Below are 11,953 nucleotides of genomic sequence, written 5' to 3'. Positions count from 1 at the left end.
TTCTTCTATTTTTTAATCTTGAAACATTGGGAGTCGATTTTGTGGGAACAGCTCTTCAATATTTTTTTTAATAAATCATGTATGAACCTTATGGTACAGAAAGGACTGTATCCCACACACACATGCACCGAAAATGCATCCGAACATATACTTATTTATGAACCGTTTCATAAACCGCAATAAAACAGAAATTTCGCTTTTCTCTCTAGTGCTTTCCTTATCTAATGCTCCGTCTCCGTCTCTTTCACCCAGACTCCCCATCTCGGTCTGCATCTCTGCTCCAGTTTTGGCCAAGAATTGGGCGCAATTGGGGGAGTGGGTGTGGATGTTGCGGAGAGGTTTTGGAAGACAAAGTACGGCCGCATTGGGTTACGACTCCTTGCATCCTAATGTGACTCCTGCGGCTTGCATTTGAATGCAATTTGTGGCAAAGCCGAGATAAAAACTAAGGCAATAGGCAAGGCTTATGGCCAAATGAAATGTCTGACTGAATATATGGCATCGAAGCCAAATAAGTCTTTAACTTTTAGAGTGGTTTTCCTCGGAAATTGGTCAGCAACTTTAAAGTCATATAATTTTATTTATTTATTGGATCATTAATCCACTCAAGTGGGGTAAGAAGGATACTGCACATTTTTACATTAAAGGTACCTGTTTATAAATACAAAAAAAAAAGGATCCTGCTCCCTTTTTTTAGGGCGCATAACTTGCGTTTATGTTTTTATTAACGAACCGCAACCGAAAGTTGCCAAGCAAATCCAATAAAAATATTAATGACGACTAATAAAAAGAGTGAGTAAAATATTTGCCAACCAGCAGGCAACAAAACGATTAACCCCGAAGGATCCCAACAGTCCTCCACTCCTGCTAGAAGTGGAGCCTAAGACCCAGAAACATTCAGCGATAATAACAAGAAAATTTTTGCTGTTAACGATAACAAATCGCAAACGGTTAACAAGCGGCATTAATTCTCATTCGCAGCGGCATTTATTGGCTAATTAAAGTGGTCGGGAGGGGGCCAGCTCCAAAAAACCAGCCCTGGGCCATCAAGTCAAGAATAACGATGGCAATTAATAATTTTTGACAATTTACACAACATTGCGCATCAGTAGCGATAAGGACGCAGGACCTTTCTTAAGAAACCCTTTCCTAATTTGTCTGCTTCCCCAATAATTTCATCAAATGAACATTTAACCCGGCTCTCATCTTTAAAATTCTATTTATTTATATCTTCCCGCTCTAGCTCCAAAAAGGACTCAGTTTTTGTCCTGCAGCTGACAACTTCAAGTGCGGTTGCCTTTTTCATGGTTTTCTTTTCTTTTTTTGTAATTTTTTTTGTTCTTTATTTTGTTTTTGCCTTTTTTGCCAGCAGCAGATTCACCCGGCAGCTTGTTTATTCGCTTAACTTCCGTTAAAATAAATCAATTATTTTAATTCACGTTGACAACTCGCGTCATTTTCAGGCAAATTTTTTGCCCGCCTCTCTTGACATGGAAAAAGGATGTTGACAGGAGTGGGAGGACGAAGCGGCTCTGCTGATGTGCTGCAGGAGGATCCTCCGCCCCAACTAAAAGAATGTCATGCATAAAATGTCAATAACAGATATGAATACGAATGATTGAAAGCGAAAAGGCATAATGATATTTTTACAGGCATTGCTCTATAAAGGATACACATTCTTTTTTAGTAATATTCTTGTTTAGTAATATTTTTAGATTTTAGGTAGAGTTAAGTGAAATAAATTGATTTAGATATGTTCTGAATAAATTTTGTATGTTCTCTGTGACAAAAGTTTTTGCAACGAGATATTAGTGTGTCCTTTCATATAATCCTGCCGAAAGTAACACACACTCACACACACACGCATACACTGTATATAGGTATGTATGCAATGCCATTTGAAAATGTTCAAACCCACTGTTAGTGAAAGGGGGAATGGGCATGGGGATGGGACACTAAAAGCCCCTGGATATATCCATTTCGTTTTTGGAGGATTCTTCGCGTGCCATGTTAAGAGCTGCAACAACAACAATAGAAAAAGTACCGCCATTGTGTATTACATGCGTGTGAACCAGAACTCAGACAGAGAGCTTTTCCACCCATCCACCACTATCACCACCATCGCCCAGCTTTTCCCCCGGTTGAGTTTTCCATTCACAATCAAACACATTCAGAATCGCAAAATGGAATTGTTCATTTTCCAACTTTGGCATTGGGTAAGCACTTTTTGTGTTTATTTATTTAAGTGTTATTTCGCTTTGCTTGTGCTTGGTGCTTGGTGTGCAAAAATTGAGTTATAAACAAGTTTTTTGGAAAATTGTTTAAACGGAAACAGCAGATTGAGTTTCCTCCCGTCGAGGAGTGGGCCACTTGAGCTTATGTCAAGTGGAAAATCGTTTTGTTATACATTTTCTCGAAAGAGTGTGGGCTAGTCGATCGTGCTTTACGAATATGCTTTTAATCAGATGGATTTATTATTTATACACACATATGCAAATCAGCTCATGAGCGCTAAAATAGTTTCTACTTAAAATTTTATCTTAATTTCACGAAAGAGAGCCTGAAATACTCAAATGATAATCCATTTAGCAACTTTTCTCTAAACATAATGCTAAGAAACACAAAACATACGTTCTCAAAGAGCATAATGAGCTAAATTAGTATTATCTGAAAGTATTTCTCATACAAATTCCACATTATTCTTAAAAAGTTCTGCCCTGCCGTCAGTTTAGTGCCGGAACCCCAATAATCATGAGTTTCTGTAGCTCGCGTTGGTTTTTTATTTTGCTGGCATTTGCTCTGATAATGCCTTTCATCGCAGCCAAGGAATGTGTTGAAAGGTGTTTCGAAAACAACACCTGCATTGAACCTTATATGAAATGTGACGGTTTCAAAGACTGCAAATATGGCAGTGATGAGTCCTACCCGCAATGTAAGCTGGAACTAAGTAGCATGCAATTGTTCCCCGACGCAATTCACTGCGTCTCCGGTCCTATAATAAAAAACGGGACGTATTGCAACGGTGTGATCGATTGTCCTGACGGATCAGATGAATGGGTCCAACTGTGTCATCCTGACAACAAAACGCTGCTGATCGAGAAACTTCAAGGGCAGTGCCTTGAGTAAGTACTCATTACCATGGAGGCATCCAAATGTTCACTTTGACAATCCACCAGGAACGAGTTTGAGTGTTATCCGGGCCAATGCGTACCATATAGCGCCAAGTGTAATAAGATTATCGAATGCGACAACGGCCGGGATGAGTCCCTAGAGGCGTGTTGGGAAGACTGTCTTGAGGAAGAAAAATTTAACAACGGAATCTGTTGGCGATGCGTCAACGGCGTTCGCCTTGACGAAACGAAAGTGTGCGACGGTCGGATCGACTGCTTCGACGGCTCTGACGAGCTTCCAACAATGTGCAACTATTCAGACAAAACGCTAACTAAATGTTACGAACCATATAACTTAAAATTTACGGATGAAACTAGCTATCAGTCAGACGGCCAACGGCGATTCGTGTATGCCCATGAAGCCGCCAAAGTTAATTGCTACAATGCTGGGGAAACGTCGTGGAACGTGTGCTTGCAGAACGGAATGTGGCTTCACGACTTCTGTTCGAATAAGAGGCCATACAAGCCTCAAAATCTTGATCCAGACACAAACGGTACCAAGGGTTGCCCAATTGATATGTATGATAATAGGACCATGACGATTTTGTTTAAGAAAAGTGGTACAATGCTTACAATTCAACCTCCGATTGTTGATAAACTGGTGGAGTTGAGGTGCTCTGATAATTACCAAATTGTTCCAAGTGCTTTTCGCAACAAAAAGGCCCTTTGCCTTCCAAACAAAACTTGGCAAAACGGTCAGATACCCAGTTGCACAAGTAATTATTAAAATTCAAACTTCAAAGAAGGAGTATATGCTTTGTAAGATCATACGAAAATATCTCCCTAAGCCAATATTCCTTCTTTGATTAGATCAAGTTTCTCTTTATTCGTAATTACATTAAATAATTTTTTCCCTCAGGATTATGCAGCCCCACTAAGTTGGCGGAATTGAATACTATTTCAATGAAATGCAGCGGACCTTCTAAACAAAATATTAACTGTTTGGACGAGAATTTACTGATTCCAGGGACGACAGTGGAATTTAACTGCAAATCTGGATTCATAAATAGCAAAAAGATCCAAACTTCGGAATGCTTGGAATCTGGAGAATGGTCAAAAATTGATGAAATTATCACCAAACAGTACCGAATTTGTGAATACAACTGCAAAAACGAAGTTCGTCTAGAAAATCAACCACTATCAACTCAACAAGAAACGAATGATTCAATAGATTCTCCTTGGCTTGTGCCCATTTATCGAAAAAACCACACCACAAACTCACTGGAATTCATCTGCAATGGAAACCTGGTTCGGCAGGACATTGTGGTGACTGCTGCCCATTGCATTGAAAAATCATTGCAATCCGATTTGATTGTTGGATATAAGTCTAATCACATATTGACTCTTGAGAATGTCAGTGACGAGAATTTGGTTGCGAAAATGGAACCTCATAGGTAATTGTTCGTGTGAAAAAGGCTCGACGACTAACAAAAACAAATTCGTCTTTCAGCTTTTTTAAAGAAAACTTTGAGAACAATGACACTTATTCGAACGATGTGGGGATGATCTTATTGAAGAAATGGAGGGAGGTATATCGAAACCACATGACTATTTGTTTATGCGATGAGGATACGGATCCCACCGACAGCCGTGGCATTAAAGTAAGTTCGTGGAACGCGGAAGGAACTTTAAAGGAGGTGCATGCTAGTCAAGTGAAAATAGTCGGTAAGGAAGGCACCAAGATAAATATACTGACAGACAATCAGTTCTGTAAGGGAGACAGTGGAAGTGGAGTGGTCAAAAAAAATGATCATTATAGTTGCATGGTTGGAATAGTGACGGAATCAATCAAAGGCGAACTATGCTCACCAGGTGCAGATGCACTTCTCTTACTCACTGAGGAAATGAGGCATTACATTAACACCTATATAAGGACTTAATTATTATTGAGAGACTTAGATATGACTCATTACATTATGGTGTATGGGAATAATTGTAAAGAATTATTAAGAAATTTCGAAATTGTTATTAAGAAAATGAATAAAAACCCACAACATTGACTTTACTAGCTTTCAAATTAGTCGAGCTTATTAACTAATCACCTAGTTCAGATGGATAGTTCGTCCCTTTACCAAAAAGATCAAGCAAATTAGAGCTGTAACAGGCTACTGGCTGCTAAAGAAAAGTTTCCTCAAATAGGATAACTTCCAGCTCGGGATTCAGACTGCTTCTGGATGCTCATTACTGCTCATTACAAACAAAGTAGACACTCTTGGCTTTAGATTTAAATTTCGACAACTATTTGCGATGATTTTTTCATTACCTTACCATATGTTTAATTTTTGTGTAAAGATTCCGGCATTCCTGCCATCAATGAGATGATTAATCTATAATAATGCCGAATAATGAGATGTTATTTGGGCAAATATTGACGCAAGATTAACATTGCGACATTGGCGACAGAAAATACTCGGTTGCCGGAGTGTTTGTTCATTGAAAGCGCCGTCATTATTGTGCCCACCATCGTTTGCATGGCAAGTACCCTATGGTTGCATGCCGCAAATGCTGCCGCTTCATTATCCTTATTACTCCTTTCGCTACAGTCCCCCAATCTCCCAGGCCGTACTCTTCATATGTGTGTACACTGAAACAAATATTTCATTAGCTTATCATTTAACTCACTACTTTCATTTATCATACATAAGTTATTTTGATTAGAAACTATCGGTGAAAGTGTCATAAAAAATATTCACAATTCACTTTACATCTTCCATCACATGTCTCACATTTTTTTCCTCAGTGCACTTATCTTACTAGCTCTGCGCTGGCGGGTTATTGTTTCCCATTTTGATTTATGTCTGGCATCCTTGGCCCCCTCTTGGCCTCGTCTACTATTTTAACGTTGTTAACCAAATTGCATAAATTAAGTGCGTTCGTCTGCTTGAGTGGCTTTGGTCCTGGCTTCAGACTCTGGCTCTAGCTCGAATCCTTGCTCCTGTTACGATCCCTTCGTCTCATGTCTCGTCTCCTATTTTTGCTTCCGCCCAGGCTTACTCCTACGTCCTTCTTCCTTGATTCTGGGCTGCATTTGTGTTGCTAATGTGCGCACATTATACGCACATGTTGCCAATTCGAAAGCCATTTCTGAATTGTGCTCGTTTTTCCCTCTCATCGCTATTTTTCTTGAGTTTGGTATGGAATATTTTTTATAATTGGCATGTAACTGCTTTTTCCGGATGAAAAGCATGGGCATTACACTTTGCGGGCCTACCTTGATTTTCTTCATGTGAGCAAGGCCAAATGAATTACAAAGAACTCATTAAGACTTAGTTTGAAATAATTGCCCAAGCTTGAGCTACCTCAAACTCGATTGCATTTGAGGTCATAAATTCCGCTGCAGAGCCGAAACTGGGAGTGCTGCGTGACTATTATTTTTCCATTATATTTGCCGAATAAATATAAATTCTAGAGTGCCAATTATATAGTGAAGGTACATATGAGAGAACTATTGTTGGACCAATCAACGAAAATACTCTGTAAACATTTGTTTGACTGTCACTTAGCTCTAAACTATTTTAGAAAATTACCATAGTTTGTGCCCAATTATGGTAATTACATCCCTCTATTGACAAACCGAATATAAGAAGACCGGTGTCTTCGGTGGTGAGTTTGTTTTTATCCAGTTTTGAAATGAAATTGGTCGGGTTGATATTGCTGCTCCTTGGCTTCGTTGCCACCGCCCGCTGTCAGGACGAGAACGAAAATGTTCGAAGGATAATGAAGGAAATGGAAGTCGTTCCGGAGATTTTAGATGAGCCGCCAAAGGAGCTGCTCAAGGTGAGTTTCCTACTTTCTATTTTTTTCCTTTTTTTTAATTTTATTTTTTAAATATTGTTACCAAAATACAGATTAAGTATGACAATGCATTTGACATTGAGGAGGGAAAAACCTACACACCAAAGGAACTCAAATTCCAGCCAAAACTCGACTGGAACGCAGATTCCGGATCTTTTTACACCGTGGTCATGATTTGTCCAGATGCCCCGAACCGCGAGAACCCAATGTACAGGTCGTGGCTCCATTGGCTGGTGGTCAATGTCCCTGGATTGGATGTAATGAAAGGGCAGTCTATATCGGACTATTTCGGACCTCTGCCACCCAAGGATAGTGGCATGCAACGCTATTTGATCCTGGTCTACCAGCAATCGGATAAACTGGACTTTGACGAGAAGAAAATCGAGCTTAGTAATGCCGATGGTCACAGCAATTTCGATGTTTTGAAATTCGCACAGAAATACGAACTGGGTGTACCTGTAGCCGGAAACATTTTCCAGTCCAGGTGGGATGATTATGTGCCGGAATTGATGAGGATGTTGTACGACGTGAACGAGTAAATCTGTTTTAAAATTTAAGTCTATTCATGAAGCTATTAAAGATGGCTTCTGAGTAATTTTTTAAATACAAGTTTTTAGCTAGTGACGAGCATTCAAATTTCTCAAGTGTTTTCAACAGAATTTTTTGAAAATTATTTAAAATATATCTGATCTTAAGAACTCCTTATCAATCTGAGGAGCAATGATAAGCTCTACCATCAACTTCAACCCTTGAATGACTTAGTTCATTTCTCAAATACTCAAGATCTTAGAAAGCCTAACAAAAACCATGAACTTCGTGCAGCTTTGCCTTTGGCATACAAGTCACTTAAACTTTGCAATCATGATAGGTTGTAATGTTAGATTTCCATTTATATAAACTCGCACAAGTGTGAAAGGTGAAAGTCTCAGGGACGGAAGGGATTTCATTCCTTTATGGGCTGCCATCCAGAGTTCCACTCAAATAGTAACTAAACGCAGTCGGGCACAAAGCGCTTTTTGTGGGCAATGGCAAATAACCTTAAGGTTAAGATTACAAGGTAATTTGATTCAATTCGAGTGATAGGCGTGCCAAGACAACAACAAACGGCCCGAGATGGAAACGGAGATGAAGGCGGTTGGGTCGGTTACGACGGCGCGGGGGGCTTCGAAGAGGAAAAGCCTCGGTGTCGGGCCAATTTCCCCGGTTTCAGTCGGATAGATGACAGTGTCAAGATAAGAATTGTTGCAGCTTTGCTTTTGCACCCCTCCAGCAAAAAGTCGTTCCCTGTTTCTTGTTTTTTTTTCGTCACTGCTTTTTTTTGTCTACTTCCGGCTTTTATTCCTGTTTATCAGTTTGTGTATAAATTTGCCCTTATTTTGACATATTTAGTGGCGGGTCCGAGATTGTCTTGAGACAATAGGGTCTCTGAGATAAAAACCTCGCAAATATCTTTCAGATTTGCTCGTTACTCTATTAAATGGCCATATAGATACAAAAATTTAGAGACCGCTGGAAGGGGAGAACGATTTTGGTTAGATTTTAAGTCTCTTTTGCCATCTTAATATTTATTATTATTTTGTATTTTAAGCTAAAAAAAGTACTTTCTTGGTATTTTAATATAAATTTTTGCTTAATCTACATTTCCTCTAAACTTAACTATCAACTTGAAGTACTATATATGGTATGGCTATATTACTAATTGATAAAGAGTTTTTGCCTTTTTTTTACGAATATTAAGCTAAAGCAGTAATAGCTATCCAAGCTTCGAGTATTTCATTAGAAATTTTGTAGCAATTTTATTCCCCGAAGCTTAACTGGGGACCTTGCGGTACTAAATTTGGAATATATTTTTAAAATAAATATATTATTCATACCATATATTTATTCTTCTTTATATTTATTGGTCATTTCTACGTAAAAAAATAAACCTAATTCTCTTGGCAATTGCCAGCCCGGCGTATGAGTAATCTTCTCTACTCAAAAAAATAAGAAAACAGCTTCCACTCCTCTTTATAGTTTTTTTTGAATCCGCACTTTGCGGAAAAAGTTTTCGTCTTATTATTTATCCCATGTGACAAATTTGGTGAAGCAGATTTCTGCCTCGAATAATAAATTATGTGACGCAGTGGGGTGCCCCAAAAAAAAGGAACTTCAATTAAATTATAGAAAAAAGAAAATGAGCGAGGAAAAGAGTTGAAAGTTTTTCATCTTTTGGTAGGCTATGAAAGTTTTCGAAGCACGTTTTAATTTAATAATCGCTGTCTGGAGACGTTAAGTTGTGGCAAAGTTTCTCCGGATAGTTCAGCGAATTTGACATTATACTTAATCGGCTAAAAAGGCTTTTAATTGGAGCGTTGTTTGCTTGAATAAATCATGTAATAAATAAACAAGCCGGCCGGCACACTTGTTGGTCATGCATTATTTATGGATCGAATCAATAACTGTGACACTCGGTCCGGCATAGCCCATGCATGATGGCAGTGACTGATGCAGATGAGCTGGCCCAGGACTCCCAAAATGTGGCAGGAAACGGAGCCTTCGGGGTGAGCCAGGAGCAACTGTCTGAACCTGCAACTGGCAGCCTGCCTCCTGTCACGCAGTTAAAATGTGATAAATTCCATTAAGTGACAGAGAAACGCTCACAAAATGCAAACGTAAACAGTATTTGCACATAGAGATGGCCAAAAATATGCCACTATTCTACTTAAATATATATTTTTCAACTATTTTAATATCTTCTGCTTCGAGGCAGAAAGTAAGGCAGTTGATATTTTGAATTTTTAAGAAGCTATTTAACCATAGAAGGGAGCTTCCATCTCTAAATTGTAGTGGCCTGGCATAGAAATGTTTTAAACGGACAGGCAAGAAATCCATTTTGTATATGGCACCAAATCAAAATGTAGCAACAAGATACACTCACATGGACTCATGACAACACGCACACACACATATGTACATATCTATAAACTGTTAACATCAAGTTGAAAGTTGCATGTTGCACACTGGAAGCCAAAACTGCCACCAGCAGACATTTAGTACGCATCGCATATTGAAATTGTAATTTGATTTCTGCCTTTTGCCACCAACTGTCCAACTCTCTGCATCTATCTCTTTCTATTGTGTATACCCGTCTCTGTCTAAAACCGAATTGAATAGCACTTCTATCTCTATCTATCTATTCGCATGCCGGAAAGGTTCTTGGCCTGGGAGCCGTCAGTTGCGTATTTGGCAACTGAATAAGCGCGATTCAAGCTTTATAACTCGAACTGGGTCAATCACTTCCAACAAAGACATGCGTTTATGAAACTCCATTAAATAACTGTAGAATAATTTTAAGGATTAAAGATTAAATTGGCCAACAAGCTTCCACTATGCCCGGAAAAGAATGTCGCCACTATCTGACTATGGCACACCTGAGGCCATCGAGAAAATCCTCAATCACACTCAGCTGCGTCTGTGTGCCGACAAAGCCTCTTGGGGCACTTAAATCATTATTTAATTTGTATTTAAAATGCAGAAAAGAATTTTCCACGGCTGTCGTTGTTTGTCGTCAGAAACAAAGCGCGGACAAATAAATAAAATAAAATGGCAAACTCATTACAAGGCAAGTACTGGACTGCACTGACGATGACGACGATGTTAATGATGATAATGATGATGTGGCAACAAGTCGGAGTCGGGCATCACTTTCAACAATGCCCCCGTGCCGTGCCACACAGGCCTCGGCACACACTCTCGCACACAGTGGGGGCAAAAAAAAAGTGGCCAACAATGGCACAATGGCACTGCACCACCCACCCACCTACTCTCGAGCTCTCCCACTTGGCTGCCTGCATTGTTTGGTTCTCAGTTTAAGGGTGGACCGCGGAGGGACACAGGGGATAGGGGGCAAGGAAACACTGCCAGCGGCATCTGGGGCATTGATGCCAGGTGACAGACGGCACTATGCAGGTGCGTGTGTGTCCGTGCCAGCCGCTGTGTTCCTGTGTACTGTATGTATGTTGCAGGAACATTTTCAGCCTGCATATGCCGCAGTTTTCCCGCTAATTGTCGACTATTTACATTTTAAAACGCAGGCAACTTTAAACCCAACCAACCAGCTAATTCAAATGAGTTTTACGACATTTTCAAATCCAACTAGTAAGGAAAAATTATTTCAAGATGGTGGATTTAATAATAACATGAAAATCAATTACTTTACTTGCCTAAAATGCAAAACAATCAAAAAAGAAGTATCCCCAAAGTTGCGTTCTCATGAATACGAAATGCGGTTGCGTCGCTGCCAGAAATATGTCAATCCTTTGTCGCTCCTGTCGCTCACCTCACTGCTAGTGACAAGTCAGGTAGAGTACAACAAATATCCTGCCACAGACCCCGTTAAGGGTTTCGGCCTTTCCAGTCAACCTGCTCAGATATTCAAGCAGTTTGCAACCGCCTTGACGGTTTTTTGTATTTTTTATTGACAACTTTGGAAATTGTTTATGCCGCAACAGGGGTACACCGACCACACCCACACCCACCCGTTGTGGTATTACTTTTGTGTTGCCTACGAATTTCCGCTTGGGCCAAAGCAGAAATTCGATAAAGTATGAAAATGTTTTTTTGACATCAACTTCGTGATTCCCATGCAAAAATATATATGCCAAAGCAGAAGAATACGGAGGCGAAGCTGGTAGGGAACTAGGTTCTTTACGCTGTTGCTTATCGACTTGAAAATTACATGCTTTGTAGTTGAGGCCAGGCTCTGCAAAGGAAACAAAAAATTAGCCCGGCCCGGCCCACGTCGCTACCAAAGACTGTCAAGTGTTGCCTACTTTTTTGGGCAACCCGAGAACCTTCCCAGCCGTGTTGCTGCCTTAGCTATTTTCTGGCCAGATGTTTGGATTCTAGCTCTCTGGTATAATAATTCTATGACATCCTGCTCACCGCTTGCCTTCGGAAAAACGCAGTTCGATGGAAGTGGAGCACATTTGCATGAAACTGGAGTT

The 11,953-nt window shown here is 39.8% G+C and overlaps 1 protein-coding gene and 1 long non-coding RNA gene across 2 annotated transcripts; both read left to right on the top strand.

Moving 5' to 3' along the window:
• The first annotated feature begins 4,320 nt into the window (after window positions 1-4,320).
• Window positions 4,321-4,690, top strand: LOC123257398. The gene is made up of 2 exons (XR_006507435.1): window positions 4,321-4,564; window positions 4,621-4,690. It is a non-coding gene; the product is annotated as an uncharacterized LOC123257398 (long non-coding RNA).
• A 2,076-nt stretch (window positions 4,691-6,766) lies between these two features.
• Window positions 6,767-7,601, top strand: LOC6497993 (putative odorant-binding protein A5). The gene is made up of 2 exons (XM_001961817.4): window positions 6,767-6,947; window positions 7,019-7,601. The coding sequence occupies exons 1-2, from the start codon at window positions 6,801-6,803 to the stop codon at window positions 7,502-7,504; spliced, it is 633 nt and encodes a 210-aa protein (XP_001961853.1). The 5' UTR covers window positions 6,767-6,800; the 3' UTR covers window positions 7,505-7,601.
• Window positions 7,602-11,953: the final 4,352 nt, after the last annotated feature.

Source organism: Drosophila ananassae, chromosome 3R (assembly GCF_017639315.1).
Source record: "Drosophila ananassae strain 14024-0371.13 chromosome 3R, ASM1763931v2, whole genome shotgun sequence".
Classification (NCBI taxonomy): Eukaryota; Metazoa; Arthropoda; class Insecta; order Diptera; family Drosophilidae; genus Drosophila; species Drosophila ananassae.
The sequence above is the reverse complement of the archived record's forward strand: the minus strand, read 5'-3'. Positions and strand labels throughout refer to the sequence as shown.

What these genes read in the sequence shown, in the direction of transcription:
- LOC6497993 (XM_001961817.4), top strand. Translation starts at nt 6,801, where the DNA reads ATGAAATTGGTCGGGTTGATATTGCTGCTCCTTGGCTTCGTTGCCACC. An exon ending in CGCCAAAGGAGCTGCTCAAG is followed by an intron (nt 6,948 to 7,018) that starts GTGAGTTTCCTA and finishes ACCAAAATACAG; the next exon opens with ATTAAGTATGACAATGCATT.